The 16,169-nt window shown below is 29.6% G+C and overlaps 1 protein-coding gene across 17 annotated transcripts in view; it reads left to right on the top strand.

The window, feature by feature from the left end:
* LOC111695342 (MATH and LRR domain-containing protein PFE0570w) overlaps nt 1-16,169 on the top strand; it is a 57,591-nt gene that overhangs the window by 23,184 nt on the left and 18,238 nt on the right. For 5 of the 17 annotated variants that reach the window (XR_002763844.1, XR_002763843.1, XM_023464638.1 and 2 more), the window contains exons 2-43: nt 37-167; nt 360-467; nt 522-574; nt 1,011-1,072; nt 1,130-1,242; nt 1,430-1,563; nt 1,705-1,800; nt 3,031-3,113; nt 3,193-3,227; nt 3,297-3,345; nt 3,608-3,695; nt 3,898-4,036; nt 5,589-5,651; nt 5,735-5,782; nt 5,909-5,956; nt 6,071-6,118; nt 6,233-6,280; nt 6,407-6,454; nt 6,592-6,639; nt 6,766-6,813; nt 6,938-7,009; nt 7,228-7,837; nt 7,939-8,034; nt 8,173-8,268; nt 8,429-8,524; nt 8,636-8,731; nt 8,844-8,915; nt 8,974-9,069; nt 9,186-9,275; nt 9,355-9,450; nt 9,732-9,824; nt 11,335-11,430; nt 11,508-11,603; nt 11,681-11,776; nt 11,854-11,949; nt 12,961-13,056; nt 13,176-13,625; nt 13,686-13,827; nt 14,056-14,090; nt 14,593-14,688; nt 15,309-15,398; nt 15,801-15,844. Coding sequence is in view for 3 of the 17 variants with exons in the window: in XM_023464638.1 (XP_023320406.1) it covers nt 366-467; nt 522-574; nt 1,011-1,072; nt 1,130-1,242; nt 1,430-1,563; nt 1,705-1,800; nt 3,031-3,113; nt 3,193-3,227; nt 3,297-3,345; nt 3,608-3,695; nt 3,898-4,036; nt 5,589-5,651; nt 5,735-5,782; nt 5,909-5,956; nt 6,071-6,118; nt 6,233-6,280; nt 6,407-6,454; nt 6,592-6,639; nt 6,766-6,813; nt 6,938-7,009; nt 7,228-7,837; nt 7,939-8,034; nt 8,173-8,268; nt 8,429-8,524; nt 8,636-8,731; nt 8,844-8,915; nt 8,974-9,069; nt 9,186-9,275; nt 9,355-9,450; nt 9,732-9,824; nt 11,335-11,430; nt 11,508-11,603; nt 11,681-11,776; nt 11,854-11,949; nt 12,961-13,056; nt 13,176-13,625; nt 13,686-13,827; nt 14,056-14,090; nt 14,593-14,688; nt 15,309-15,398; nt 15,801-15,844 (4,203 nt within the window). In the remaining 14 variants the exon portion in view is untranslated. Of the gene's footprint in view, nt 1-36; nt 168-359; nt 468-521; nt 575-1,010; nt 1,073-1,129; nt 1,243-1,429; nt 1,564-1,704; nt 1,801-3,030; nt 3,114-3,192; nt 3,228-3,296; nt 3,346-3,607; nt 3,696-3,897; nt 4,037-5,588; nt 5,652-5,734; nt 5,783-5,908; nt 5,957-6,070; nt 6,119-6,232; nt 6,281-6,406; nt 6,455-6,591; nt 6,640-6,765; nt 6,814-6,937; nt 7,010-7,227; nt 7,838-7,938; nt 8,035-8,172; nt 8,269-8,428; nt 8,525-8,635; nt 8,732-8,843; nt 8,916-8,973; nt 9,070-9,185; nt 9,276-9,354; nt 9,451-9,731; nt 9,825-11,334; nt 11,431-11,507; nt 11,604-11,680; nt 11,777-11,853; nt 11,950-12,960; nt 13,057-13,175; nt 13,626-13,685; nt 13,828-14,055; nt 14,091-14,592; nt 14,689-15,308; nt 15,399-15,800; nt 15,845-16,169 lie in introns of those variants that run through there. The other 12 variants (XR_002763845.1, XR_002763846.1, XR_002763848.1 and 9 more) reach the window with 12 other exon arrangements.

Below are 16,169 nucleotides of genomic sequence, written 5' to 3'. Positions count from 1 at the left end.
GTTAGAATGAACAAATTTTTAGAATTTTTATTTCAGATCAGACAGCTGCTTTTCCAAAATATGGTTCCGTTTTTACGTCCTACTTTATGGATGATGTTTTATGGAGACGGAGGCCATTTTGATTAAAACCTGATAATAATACCTGGGTCTTCATCAATTAAGAAGAGGTATCATATCAAGTAAATATGTTCATTTTGTAATACAATGCTCATTGTTTAACAGTATTGTGAAAGTCAGTGCAAAAACAAAACTTAGAGTTAATTAGTTATACAAATGTTAAAATTGAAAGTTAAAGGTTTGTTATCTGCTTAATGTTGAACCAGATTGTAAACCTAAACTTAAGATGCATGTTATTACAGATCAGAATGAAAGAAAAACTGTTGCTTTTAATTTTGGTGGTATTTTATATTCTTGTGTCCGAAGCTACTGAAAAGTGTCAGAAACTCAGCCTGGAAAAGCCATTCAATGTAAGTTTTACTTTCTATTTATAGGACTAAGATATTGATATAGTTTAATTACAGCCTGAACTGCAATGGATATGCTCAAATTTAACAAGTTTTGGGGAAAGCTGCAGGTTAAACATTACCTAATAAACTTTATAATACTTTCTGGGAAATGCTTAAGTTAGGTTATTATTTCTAAAAACATTTTACTGTTACAAACACATGATTTTCACTCTATTTTATATCTTTTGCTCTTATGTTATTATATTGGAAGAGCTCAATAATCAAGATTTCTCTTTGGCCTCTCTTGTTTAGTAGAGATGGCAGTCTTTGCCTATTTTCAATTTGCTCATTAACGACCCATTTTGTTAATTTTTTTTCAGTCTTTTTCTGAATCATAATATATTTCTCATTTTGATATTTTTTTTAAATGCTCAGTATATGTAGTTTCCATTTGTGTTTTTTATTTTTCTTTGATTTATTATTCATTTTTTAAATCAAGTCAGCTGTTGCTTAAATTATCTATAACCAGAAAAATATCTTTTGTTTTTCCATATATTCTGCTAGACTAGGATGCAAAGGAGAGCTAACCACTGAGATAAAACTTAAAACTGTTTGTACTTCTTTAGGTATTAATAAAAAAATAAATTATTCAGAATACTTGTTAATTAAACAGTGTTTTTTAGGCTGGATACCTAAGCTTCCAAAACTTACCAATATTTCCTGTGTCGAAGAAATATGTCCAGATTTGACAAAGAAAAAGGTTTCTCATGGAAAATGGGATTGCACTCTCCCACAGGTGTTAACTATATAGATACATCTAAAAAATATTAAAAATTATGTGTGTCTCTTCACTGTATTTGAGATAAAGGACAGTAAATGTATCACATATTTTGATTTTCTTATGCCTTAGGAAATAAAACTTACTTTTTGTAACTTTAGATTTGTAAAAATAAAGCATTGCACTTAATTGTAAATAATTTAAGGATTGTGTTGAAGATAAAACAGGAAGCATTTGCAAGCTAGACTGTGAAACCGGGTTTAGTCCTAGCACTGATGTACCTAGTGTTTGTACACAACAAGGATGGATTCCTCATTCTTCAAATATTCATTGTAAAAAGTAAGCTCTAAAATTGGGATAAAGGGCTTCAAATTGTTTACCCAGACACCCAGGTCAAAACATTGCATATAATAGTGATTTCTGAATATATTTTGATCCTTTCACAATCTTTGTTTTAAATATATATGTATATAATTCAAGGTGTCCTGTTCAATCAAACCCCAAGTATGGATCCTGGAAGTGTGGGCTCAAAGGGGAATCTGAAGTTTGCTCACTTCAGTGCAATAAGGGTTACAGGTGTCATAAAAAGTTTGTAAATCGTGAAATAATTGCTAAAGATAAATTTAACTGGTATAATTGTTAAGATACTATTGTGTACTAATTATCATTCTAACTCACTTCATTGTGAATTTCATAAAAGTAAACTTTGTGCTGTAAAGTTAAATTAGCTGTACCTTATAGCACATGTGGTATAAAGTTTTAATTGGTTCCCGGATTTTCTTCAAAAGATTTAGGATATTTCCAAAATATTTTTTTTCAATTGATGAAAATAAAATTGAAATCAACTTTAAATTTTGACTTCAAAGCTAATTTGATCTAGAAATAGCCTTTGAAATAAGTCAAGTACACTAATGTTTCTTAAAATTACCTATAACAAGGGATGTTAACATTTTCATTTTTTTGAAAAACGATCGTTGCATCATGAAAACAATGACAAAAAATTGAAAATGAAACAATATTTTTTAAAAAGTTCGTTTTTTCATAATGTTCGTTTTTTAAACAACCGTTTTTATAAAACTTGTTGTTTTGTTAACGATTGCTAACAACATCCCTTTGTTAAAGATCATTAACAACGACCATTTGTTAACGATCGTTTACGACAACCCTTCGTTAACTATTGTTAGCAAAGAGAGGGAACCGACCTAAAGGGCATCTGTACTTTTCATTGATTAGCTTTTAAGAAAATACCAAGAAGTTTTAGCTCCCCCACAAATGTTTAACTTCATGTAAGAAAGTTACATGTAATTTTTTTTTTACAAAACAATCTTTTTCCAAAACCGACTGTTTTTATAGCAATCGTAAACAACAACCCTTCGATAACGATTGTTAACGATGGTTATAAATTGTTAACATAATTGTCAAATACAAATTTATTTTTCAAAAACAATAGTTTTTTTAAAAGCAATTGTTTTTTAAAAACCAATCATATAAAAAACGCCCGCAAATCTTTTTTATAGAAACAATCGTTTTCTGAAAGTTAAAAACAATTAGATCGTTTTTAAAAAAGATTGTTTTTTTCCGTAAATGAAAAAAATCGTTTTTGAAAAGATTGAAAAACAAAAACATGCTATAAAGTTTTTGGACTTAAATTTTCTTTATATCTTGAAGGTTCTTGCCTTTTTACGTTATATTTATAATCAACTCTAAAAAGGCTTGAACCTTCTTGATAAAGAGAAAATTTCTGTCCAAAAACTTTATAACACTGCCAACCAAAATAAGAGTGCTAAAAATATTTATTTTAATTAGGTCTAGAAGCCCTGCTAATTTAATTGTTTGCAATGGAACCAAATATGATGTTGACCCAGAGACATTTTCTTGTGAACTGACAAGTATTTTTGTCATAAAAAATGATTTTTAGACTTTACCAAAAACAAATTTTTCATTATTTATAAAAAATTTTATTTTCAGGTCAGTTTTTTAAAGAACCCAGATTCTTAAGCAAGGTATGTTTTTCTGAACAAGCCTTACCCAAGAAAGAGTTATTAATAATTAAAAGGTTACAAATATATTAGATGATTACTGAAAATGTTGATGCTCCTTGTTTGGAACTAGAACATCCAGGTAAAAACTTTCTGTTTTTTATTCGGGTATTTAATGATAATCATTTCTAAAAACATCTTATTAAAGAATAGGTTTACAAGGAAGTTTCCTGGTTGAATTATTTATTTTTTAACATCTACTAATTTAACAAAACTAATAAAATCAGACATTTCACAGATATTTCACCCCCCCCCCCCTCAAAAAGCATATTTATAAGAACATCTTTTTGAAATACTTACATTTCATATAAACAAAGGTATATTTTAATCTTTTTTTAATTAAGATAATGGAAAATGGGAGTATATTTCTGAATCAGAGAGGTTGCTGTCTTGCAACCCTGGATATGCTATTGCAAAACCTGTAATTGCAAGGTGATAATAGTAAATTAAAGAGCATTTAGTGAGAAGGGAATCATGCTTAAAACTCTGCTTAAAACTTTTTCTTTAAAAACATTTATTTTTTATAATTTCATATAAAGAGAGCACAGTGAAATTCAAACAGAAGAAAAGAGTAAATTATATCTAAGAATTGGTTGGTAATATTCATATGATACAAGTTAAAATAATAAAATAGGTGTTTTGCTGGTCATTGGTGTTCTGAACAGCTGGGTGTTGGTTGTCAGCCTGAACCAGAAGAAGATCATGAAATAAAAGAAGCAAACAGAGTTTCGGAAAACTCTACACTGGAGAAACCATGTGATGATGATATAAAGGTTTGTATTATAACAGTACTTAGAGATGTGTACAGTGCAAGCCTTGAAGAATAAACCATCTCTGAGAGTGTAGAAAGTAAATTTTTTAAACTAATTGTGGATTGCAAGAACTCATAAAGCAATTAAATCTTTACCCTGAATTCAAATTTTATAATCCCTATGGCCTATATATTTGCAGCCTGGAGTTATAAACCTTTGATAATTGATATTTCAAACAGAATTATCCAAGGTCTATACTCACATTTGGTTGTAAAGATAAAGGGATTATAAATTATACAAAATTTGAGTTTGTGGTAAAGACTTAATTTCTTGAGTTGGGTTGAAAAGAAGCATGACACCTCTGCACCAGTTAAAAGAGATTCAGGGATGTTTTATTTATTTTTAGGACTTCATGAAGGAATCTTATAATCCACATTTTTTTTATTTCAGCTTATTATATAAAGTGCTGCAAATTTTTATCTTTTATATATAAAGTTATTGCTTTTAAACCTTTATCACAGTGTCAGGAAAAAAACAGCGACATTTTCTAATATCCCAAAAGAACATTTTATTATTTATTAGAGAATTTTTTGTCCCCAGGACATGATCGGGTTGTTACGATGAAATCTCGGAATTTTTTCTATTGCGAAAGTATGGTGTTGTCTGAGTCTTTATATTTAACTACCAGGGGTTGTAATCTGGTAGCACATTCATCCATCCACGCTTCATTCATTCTGAGAAGAGGGTTGACAAGATTCCAGCTGCCTAAGATTCTTCTTAGGCCTGAGAATATAGAGTGTAGGAATCCTTCTGATATATTGGAATGAGGCCCGGGTGCCATACTGATAGGAAACATCAAACTCATTGCTCCCTAACATCTGTAAGCCTGGAATGGATACCCCAAGATACCTATAGCTGGCAACCATAGACTCTCCCTGCTTGTCCACCATTCCTCTCTTCATCATCATTCACTTGGATCAATCCCACTTGAAGCTTCTTTCTTGTTGTGTAGAAAGCATGCACCCTTTCGCTGCGAGAGTTGTTGACAGCCGCCCCTCTGTCCTCCTACATCTGTCAGGTGGTCATAACTGCTTAATCAGATGTCAGCTTCAGATGTTTTTGAAACCACAGGTTTGTGTGGAGTACGGGAATCGAACCCTTGAACACCAGTCTGGACACCAATCCAGTGACTGGCTGTGGACAAGTGTGCTTAACTTCAGTGATCTAACAAGAACTGGTGTCCCAGACCAGCCACCCCACCCCACATTTTATTATTAAACATAAATAACAAAATTTTAAATATAGTTTTTCAGAAAACATGAAATAATAAACCTTTCAAAAATATGTTTCTTGAAAACCTGCAAGAAATAACATATCACACACATGCAAATGTGTAATTGATAAATATCATAATGATCCAAGATTTTGACAGATTATAGGTCCCATGTTAAAATAAGAATTGCTCTTAAACCCAAAAAGATTAGTTAAAAAATTTAATTCAAAAAAGTGCAATAATATGATTGATGATGTTTATCCAGGAACACGGTGATATTAATATATATGTTTTCTTCAGTCTAATAGAACATATGACAATAATGATGTTGATGAAGATGACTCAGCACCAAACAAAGATTTGGTGACTATTTTTAGTTCTTTATCTTAATTTTAGTTTATGTACATTTTTATCCTGTTTATGCCTAAATTCATTTTTTACTTCAGCCAAATAGAAAAGAAGAAGAACCTGACTCAACACCAAACAAAGATTCGGTGATTTTTATCATCAGTACAGTAGATATTTTGTTAATCCACATTTTTTATTTATAATTATGATTAAATTACTAAGAATAGTTTCACCCAGTAATTGTTTTATGCCTTTATATATATTTTCTTCAGCCAAATAGACTAGAAGGGGAAGACACCCCAGCACCAAATAAAAATTGGGTGATTTTTATCATGAACTCTTTATCTAGATAATTTGTTAATCAACATTTTTTATTTTAAATTATGATTTGAATTAAGTGCTTGTTTTTAAGCTTAATTTTATATTTCTTTCAGCCAAATAGACCAGAAGGGGTAAACGCCTCAGCTCCAAATAAAAATTGGGTGATTTTTATCATTAACTCTTTATCTAGATAATTTGTTAATCAACATTTTTTATTTTAAATTATGATTTGAATTAAGTGCTTGTTTTTAAGCTTAATTTTATATTTCTTTCAGCCAAATAGACCAGAAGGGGTAAACGCCTCAGCTCCAAATAAAAATTGGGTGATTTTTATTTTTAGTACTTATTTATGCACATGTTTATTATTTAAAATAATGTTTTGAAGTGCTTAGCATACTTTCATCTAGTAACTGTTCTTATGCCTATTTATATATATTTTTTTTCCTCAGAAAAATAGACCCAAAGGAGAAGACACCTCAGAACCAAACAAAGACTTGGTGATTTTTACCATCAACTCTTTATCTAGATATTTTGTTAATTCACATATTTATTTAAAATTATGATTTGAAGTGCTTATTAAACTTTTATCTAATAATTATTTTATGCCTTTTTATATATTTTTTTTATTCTTCAGAAAAATAGACTCAAAGGAGAAGACACCTTCAAACCAAACAAAGATTCGGTGATTTTTACCATCAACCATCTAGATATTTTGTTAATCCACATTTTTATTTAAAATTATGATTTGGAGTGCTTATTAAACTTTTATCTAATAATTGTTTTATGCCTATTTATATATTTTTTTCAGCTTAATAGACCAGAAGGGGAAAACACCTCAGAACCAATTAAAGATTTGGTGACTTTTATTTTTAGTGCTTCATTTTAATATTCTATTAATGCACATTTTTTTATTTAGAATAATTATTTGAAGTGCCAAGCATACTTCGTAATTACTTGTATGCATTTAAATATTTTTTCAGCCAAATAGCATACATGACAATAATGATGTCCAAGGTGACACTTTTACTGCAATGACGTTTCAAAGAGATTCGGTGAGTTTTTACAATACTTGTTTAAGATATTCTTTATTAATGAACATTTAGACATTTTTCTAGAACCAAATAAATAGTGGCTTCAGGTAGTTTAGATAATAAATACAACCAAATTAAACCTGAAATGAAGACAATATTTTGGCTTAAAGTTACTGAGCTTGTGATTAAGGGTTCAACAATTTTCACTAAAATTAAATTCTAAATAAAACTTCTTTTAGAATGTGACTGAACCAATGGCAGAACAAACTACAACAAATGAAAATGATTATTTTAATGCTTATAAAGAAGCAGAACAGAACAAGACAAATTCAGATTTCAAAAATAAAACAAATGTTATGGAGTCTTCAATAAGTTCAGATATTAAAGTTAAGGATGAGAAACCACCAAGTTTAGATAATTCTGAAACACCTAAAATTGAAAATACTTCGGATATAATTCTTGATAAAGAAGGACTTATAGGTGACTTTAAACCATCTGGATTAAAGGAGAACACACAGGAAATTCCTGAAAATGAATCGGCTCAAAATAAATCATTGAAAATAAAATATTTTATACCTAAGATACATTCATTACCAGAAACCCTGAATCAAAATGACATCTTGATAGATATCCCTGGGAAAAATACTACATTTGAATCCCAAAGAGACAATGAATCACCAGGAAATGATGGAACTGTTGAAGCAGGAGAAATAAGTGACAACTCATCTGTAGAACTAGAGTTTCCAATTGATTCTGAAAATCAAATAGATAAAAAAGAGAATAATGGAAAGAAATCTATGGAATTTGACATATTAGACCAAACCACAAGTGGATCTACCATTAAGGAAGGTAAACCTAAGACCAATGAACTGCTTGATTTAAGTATCATTAAAATTTATAAATACATTTTTTGTGGTATAATATTAATTGAAATTTATTTTGGTTTCCAGAAGAAAGTATTTTGAATGATCAAGAAGAAATCAAAAATAAATCCCTGGAATTTGATATTTTGAAGGAAACTACAACCGTTTCCAGTATCGTAAGAGGTAGACTTATTTAACAATTCCTTAAAATTGTATCTGTTTCTCAGATTCAACAGTCTGTAAGAAAAAAATATAAAAATTTTAGAAAAAAATATGTTAATATTTTTATTGATGTTAATTTCATATTTTTGATTATTGTAGAGTTAGATAAGTTAATTGATGAGGAAGAAAATCAAAATAAATCGATGCAATATGGATTTTATGATGATGATCAGAATGATACTAATTTTAAAATAGGCAATGTTTTAATTATTATCTGTCCATTTTTTAATTATTTGTTATTTAATCAAGAAAAACTGCAAATTTTTTTTTTCAGTAATGTAATAAATAGAATTCAATTTTAATTGCAGATGAAGCTTTTATTAAAAACTCAGGAATAAAATCAAAATAATACTAGAGAAAGACATATTACCTGATGGGGAAGAAAATCAAAATAAATCAATGGAATTTGAAATTCCTAACAAAACCACAAATGATTTTAGCAATGATAATGGTAAACCAAGAATCATCAATTGTCCATTTTATAATCATGTTAAAACAGCTATTTTAATGGTTAATTCTGGAAATTGGAGAAAAAAATAAATTGAATTAATTTTGTTTTTAGAGGCGGAATTATCAAGTCCTGGGGATGAATATCAAAATAAATCACTGGAGTTTGGATTCTCTGATGAAACTACAAGTGCTTCTAGTATCGAGAAAGGTAAAAATGACAATAATATCAGAACATTTTTACAATAAAAACAGGTTTATCTGCCAAAAAGAAAGAATTTGATTTCAAAACTTTAAAGAAGAATTGATTATCACTGTTTTAGATCAAAATCAAAATAAATCAATGGAATTGGAAAGTCCTAACAAAACCACAAATGAATTTAGCAATGATAATGGTAAGCCAAAAATCATCATTTTATTTTGGAATTTGGTGAGAAAAAAAATTGTTTTCAGAGGTGGAACTATCAAATGCTGATAAAGAATATCAAAATAAATCTATGGAATTGGGATTTTCTGATGAAACAACAAGTGCATCTAGTATTAATAATGGTAAAACTAACAATGATACAAGGGCATTTTTATAAAGAAATCAAGTCCATCAAATTAAAAGAATTTGATTTCAAAACTTTAAAGAAGAAATTTGATTATTCCTGTTTTGTATGAAGAACTGTTAATCGATGGGGAAGAAAATCAAAATAAATCAGTGGAATTTGAAATTCCTCAAAAAACCACAAATGATGCTAGCAAGGAAAATGGTAAACCAATAGTTATCAATTGTTCATTTTATAATCTATCATGTTAGAACAGATATTTGGAGAAATCTTTTATTTTCAGAGTTGGAACTATCAAATGTTGGAAATGAATATCAAAATAAATCAATGGAATATGGATTTTCTGACGAAACAACAAATGCATCTAGTATCAATACTGGTGAGACTGCCAATGATATGTTAGACATCAATCTATCATCAATAAAATTTACTTTACTTTAAAAAGAAAGAATTTGGGTTCAAAACTTTAAAAAAAGGATTATTAATATTGTTATACATTATAAATTATAGCGAATGAAATTTTTACAGTTGTTGGGGAAGAAAATAAAAATAAATCAAAGGAATTTGAAATTACTGCCATATCTACTATTACCTTTTTCATAAAAATTTAATTTAAAAAAAATTAAATGAAGTAATTAAAAAATATTATCTTTGTTGCAGAGAAAGAATTGTTAATTGATGGTAAAGAAAATCAAAATAAATCCCTTGAATTTGGGTTTTATGGCACTACAAACAATTCTAGTAGAAGAAAAGGTAAATCTGAAGAATAAAAATGCTTATTTAAAAAAATATCATTATCTAAAATCAAACAAATGGAGCAATTAAAAAATCTTAATGAATGCATGCATGAAAAAACTAGGTGAAGAAAATAAAAATAAATCTATGAAATTATAACGAAATTATAAAGTTTAAATTATTTATTGAGAGACGCAATAGTTTTTTCTATAAGGAACCTTTCAATCTTTAATGAAAAGAACATTTTTTAATTTTGTTGAATTTAGAAATTAAGAAATGTGATAATTCAAAAGTAATTGTGTGGTGGAAGATGATCCCTAGGATTTCTACAGAATATGACGCAGCGGAGAGATTGAGTAAATCCACCTGAACCATGTTTCTAAAACTATAATAAAATGTAGCTAAATTGGTGCACCCAAGTTTTGTTTATCCCAACAGTCTTGACAAATATTCCGGTACAGATCCCTAATCTGGTCTCCACACCTTATGTAGGGTTTTGTCATCCAGGTTCCAGAGCTGATTCATCCTCAGTTCTCATCCCTCACCTCCAATCTCCCTTGCTGTAGATGCCTTGGAGTCTCAAGTAGTTGCTGTTCTACAACAACAGGTGCCTTGTTTCCATTGGCCTTCTACTCCACGTAGTTGTTCAAAGCAGAGAAGAAATACTATGCCTTCCACAGGCTCCTGGCTGCATATTCTTTAATCAGACATTTCTGCCTCATGCTCCCTGGTAAATTCCCAATTAGTTTTTCTTTGTTAAGTTGCAAGTTAACCTTCTCTTGCTCCTCTCTACCGTTGTCCATGCCTAGTATTATAACGGCAGAACAATTTCTTCCGTCTTCAGATCGGAACTCGAGTTGACTGTGTTCTTGGACTGTCTCAAACATGTAATTCCAATTCTCCAGTGGAGGTCTTCCGCCTCTCCGCCCCACAAGAAACCACCAGAACTTTCCTCTGCCATGAAGTTTCCACCTCTACAGAAAAAGAAGTCTGTGAGATTTCAAACTGAAACAGTTAGCAGACAAAATCCCTACAAACAAGACCAAGGGATAAGTTCCTGCTCCGCCTTGACTCCACCGTACCTTCTAGGGGGAGTGATGTGGTGGAAGACGATCACTAGGATTTCTACAGAACAGGATGTGCTGGAGAGATTGAGAAAATCCAGCTGATTCATATATCTTAATGTTTCTAAATGTATAACAAATAGTTTTTTCTAAGTTAGCTAATAAAATTTAGTCATTAAAACTTGTTTTTATTGAGCTAAGCCAAAATAAATACAACTTTGAATAAAATGGTTAGTTTTACTTGTAATTTTCTTTAATTTGATAACAGTATTGTGAACAAAGTTATTGTTGTAGAAAAATGAATATTAATAACTGCGGAAGAAAATAAAAATAAATAGATGGAATTTGAGATTTCTGATGTAACTACAAAACGTTCAACAATTGAAAACAGTTCTTAGTTCTTTTAACTTTTAATTTTTGGATATTTAAATTGAAAATAATTTAATAAAATTTTGTTGTTACAGCAAAAGATATTTTGATAGCTGGGAAAGAAAACAAAAATAAATCAATGGAATTTGAGATTTCTGATGTAACTACAAAACGTCCAGTAATTGAAAACAGTAATATTTAGTTCTTTTAACTTGTAATTTTTGGATATTTAAATTGAAAATAATTTAAGAAAATTTTGTTGTTGCAGCAAAAGATATTTTGATAGCTGGGGAAGAAAACAAAAATAAATCAATGGAATTTGAGATTTCTGATGTAACTACAAAACATTCAGCAACTGAAAACAGTAATATTTAGTTCTTTTAACTTGTAATTTTTGGATATTTAAATTGAAAATAATTTAATAAAATTTTGTTGTTGCAGCAAAAAATATTTTGATAGCTGGGGAAGAAAACAAAAATAAATCATTGGAATTTGAGATTTCTGATGTAACTACAAAACATTCAACAATTGAAAGCAGTAATATTTAGTTCTTTTAACTTGTATTTTTAGGATATTTAAATTGAAAATAATGTAATAAAATTTTGTTGTTGCAGCAAAACATATTTTGATAGCTGGGGAAGAAAACAAAAACAAATCAATGGAATTTGAGATTTCTGATGTAACTACAAAACGTTCAACAGTTGAAAACAGTAATATTTAGTTCTTTAAATTTTTTATTTTGCAACCTAAAATCATCATAACTTTTAGATAAAAAAGGTTTTAAAATTTTGTTGTTGAAGCAAACATATTTTTTAGCCTGGAAAAAAATAAAATAAAATTAGGGTTTCCAATGTAATAGATTATTCTCTTATGCGTAATTATGTGCAGTTACGCATAATAATTTTCATTTCGTGTAATTTTGCAGGATTACATGCAATTGAGGAAATATTCCTTAGCAAAATCACGGCAGAATTTTGCGTAATTTCTACAGAATAATTTCGCAAAATTTCATAATGATTGCGTGTAATAATCGAAACTTTAATTACACGAAATTACAGCGTAATTGAAATTTTGAAGTTTTAACTTTTAATTAAAATAAAACAACTAACTTACAAGGAAAATAATGTCACGCAAGTTGAATCATAAATTTCAGCCAATACAATGTTGATGTAATTTTCACATTCGACAACTATGAAGTTTATCAAAGGGCCAACAATTTATTTTTATCAAAAAAATACATTATCTATAAATTTTCAATTTTCAACGACTTGTTAATATTTCAACCTACTTTCTCAAGTTTACCTTCCTTGTTTGAAAAAAATGTCAATAAAGTCGTCAAAATATGTTTGGCATGGTGGTACACATACTTTCCCGCTATAATTCTTTCTCAGAATTATTTATTTCGGAATTGCTTTGTATTACGTATTTTTTCGTAATTATGCATTAATTATGCAAAACTAGACTTTCTTTCGTAAACATAATAAACGCATAATTACGCATAATGCTCCTGTGTAAGTTAAAGAAAGTGTTACGAGTAATTACGCGTAACGTAATTACGCCTGGAAACCCTAAAAATAATTCAATGGAATTTGAGATTTCAGATGTAACTAGATCTACAAAACTTTCAACAATTGGAAATGGCAATATTTAGTTGGTTTTACTGGTTATTCCCAACCTTTAAACTTTAAAAAGTTGAAAAATGTGATAAATTTTTGTTGTAGGAAAAGATATTTTAATAGCTGGAGGAGAAAATAAAAAAAAATCAATGGAATTTGAAGTTTCTGATGAAACTTCAAATGATTCTTATAATGCAACAGGTAAGGGTTGAGGTAATATTGGTTCATCAAGGCCCCCTACAATGATATTAATTTGTAGGTTAAAAACTTACAAAATATTATAACTTACATAAAGTTTTTAATGAATTTTCTTATTGCAGGGAATGATGTATTATTAGAAAAAGACAATAATAAAAACAACTCCATGGATTTTGAGTTCTCAGACAACTCAAAAAATAATTCAAAAACTTCTTATAATTCGGAAAGTGTAGAGTTTTCCGGTAAAAAAGAAACAAAAGAAAACATTTCAATGGAAGTAGAGTTTCCTGGAGAGAATCAGAGAAATTATGCAACTACCAATGAGACATCTAACAATATTTTAACTGCAGATGAAGAAATATTGCTGGCTAAAGAGAAGGCTAAGAATACTACTATGGAACTAGAGTTCCCAGCAGACTCTGAAAATGCCTCAGAAAATCAGAATATTAGCAGAAATTCAACTTATCAAAGTAATAAAGATGTTTCAATATTAACAAGTGATTTGATCATTGACCCTAACAGTGTGTCTGGGAGCTTTGAGACAACATTGGACTCAAATGATAGTTATTCAGGTAAGGGCCTATTTAATGTTTAACTTGTTTCTTCATTTTTAAATATTTTACTGAATTTAGCAAACTGCAGTAGTCCACATCACCCCAAATCTTCCCTTCAGTTCTCTTGCTTCCCAGACCTTCCTCCACACTTGTCCTGCAGAATTATTTGTCCTCAAAATTTTCAACCATACGTGAATATGATCAACTGTCTCTCAAATGGGTATGTAATATAGCTAATTATGACAAGGAAGTTTTAAAATGTAATTTTGCAATTCAATAATATCTCTTGAAGAGACATATTTACAAGCATCCAAGCAACATTGCTAGCAATTGCACATGTACAAACCTAACCTTAATTCTAGAACTTTTATTATAAATAACTAAATTAGTTTTAAATCCGTTTTAAAAAAAAGTAGGAAATGAATACCGTTAGTTTTTATAATTTCAGTACATGGGATGTGGAATCAGAACTGAAATGTTTAAGTATGTATTTTTTTTAAATATTTGATCATGCACCGAGTTGAGCTACTTCACTGAACTACCAAGTGCCGGTTTAAATTTGAGACACCCATTAAAAGTTAAGATTAAGAAACCAATTGAATCAGCGATTCAAATTTGAACTGCTCGGCACAAGGTGATTAAAATTCATTAAATTCCTTCCCATGTTGAGAAATTACCAATGCTGGTAAATAAAGTCTGTTTTATTGATTTCAAAATTCCATTGTGTTTTTTTTTCAAATTCGATGTCCAAAACGAAATCATTATAACATGACTGGGAAGGCAATGATATGCAATAAGTAAAACAAGACAGTCATATATATGTTGGCCATAGCCGGCCAAACGACTGGACCAAATGGGCTGAAACTTTTTTGTTTTTAACATTTTTATTTTTTTTTACTACGGGCAACGCCGGGACCGTCAGCTAGTATTTTATAAAGGTTTTACTTCTTAAAACAATTTTTATAAATTTTTTATCTCTTTTCAGAGTGTGACAAGAACGCAGTTAAACATAAGCATAAATGCTTCTGCAAGATTGGATATAGTGGAGACGGTTTATTGTGTGGCGTAGACTCTGATCTTGGTAGGTTTATTCTATACTTTTTTTAAATCATAATTTGTGCACTTTATGCACAACAACTAAAGCCAAAAAAGTAAATGTGGGACAAAATATTGTAATTTATCTGTAGGACAGATTATCAAATTTAGTCATCTCTCTGTAGGACAAATAATCTAGTCCTTACTCTGTAGTACAGATGATCTGATCCTTTCTCTTTAGGACAAATATTCTAGTCCTCTTTCTGTAGTAAATATAATCTATTCCTCTCTGTAGTAAATATAATCTAGTCCTCTCTCTGTAGTAAATATAATCTAGTCCTCTCTCTGTAGTAAATATAATCTAGTCCTCTCTCTGTAGTAAATATAATCAAGTCCTCTCTCTGTAGTTAATATAATCTAGTCCTCTCTCTGTAGTAAAGATAATCTTGTCATTTTTTCTGTAGTACCGATGGCCTAGTCCTCTCCTAGTAGAAAAGATGATATAGTCCTCTTTCTGTCGGACAACTGTCCATAAACCTTCCCTGGGGTCGTTTGAGTTTCCATCACAAAATTGAGCGCAATCGGTTTAGTCGTTTTCACGTTTAATGGATGCATACAGACAAGCCAAGTTTATATATATATATGATTATTATTATTAAAATTCAGATAATATTCCTGATGAGGATATACCAGGATGCCAGGGTCCATTTTGCTCCAAGGATAATTGCAAAGACATTGACAATCCTGATCAATTAGGTAATTTGATATTATTATTATTATTATTATTAATATCAATGTATTTTTTTCAGTATTTCTCTTTCGTTTTTTCATCTTTACAGTTTAATTTTTCTGCTTCCCTCTTCATTTCGATATTTCTCATTTGAACACGCAGCAACAACACAATTATTAAGTTTTTAACGCAGACATTGTACATAGATTCAATAAAAAGGAATGGTGCATTTTCATTAAGGGGAGGGTCTACTACATTGGATTGCAAAGATATAAAGATTAGAAAATTCGAGTTTGCGGGAAATACTCTGTTGAGTTCTTTTATCTACATCAAAAACTTTCCGACAGAAAAAAAAACTGAATATTTTCCTTTTTGGGTGAAAAACACAATCCCGCCCTTAAAGTTTTTTAAAGAATTCCCATACTAAGATACTGATGGAGATGGGGAGGGAAATGCATGTGATGACGACCTGGTAAGTATTTTTTCATCAAAAATAATATTGAATTTTTTTATTTTTGTAACCTTAGTTTAAAACGGGCGGTTGCAATATGACAGAAAGTAATCAGAATTATAACTGAATCATTTATCGATTCACAATTTAAGGATTTGGAACATAATTGCATTTATCCCTCCATGTCTAATTCATAACAGTAAACTTTAAACCTATTAGGTCTGATCTAGGATATGAGATATTCTTCTTTATCGCTTTAAACCTATGTCTGATCTAGGATATGAGATATTCTTCTTTATCTCTTTAAACCTATGTCTGATATAGGATATGAGATATTCTTCTTTAT

The sequence above is a fragment of the Eurytemora carolleeae genome, unplaced genomic scaffold, assembly GCF_000591075.1.
Source record: "Eurytemora carolleeae unplaced genomic scaffold, Eaff_2.0 scaffold8, whole genome shotgun sequence".
NCBI lineage: Eukaryota > Metazoa > Arthropoda > Copepoda > Calanoida > Temoridae > Eurytemora > Eurytemora carolleeae.
Note: the sequence above shows the minus strand (reverse complement) of the source record. Positions and strands in the feature narration are given on the sequence as shown.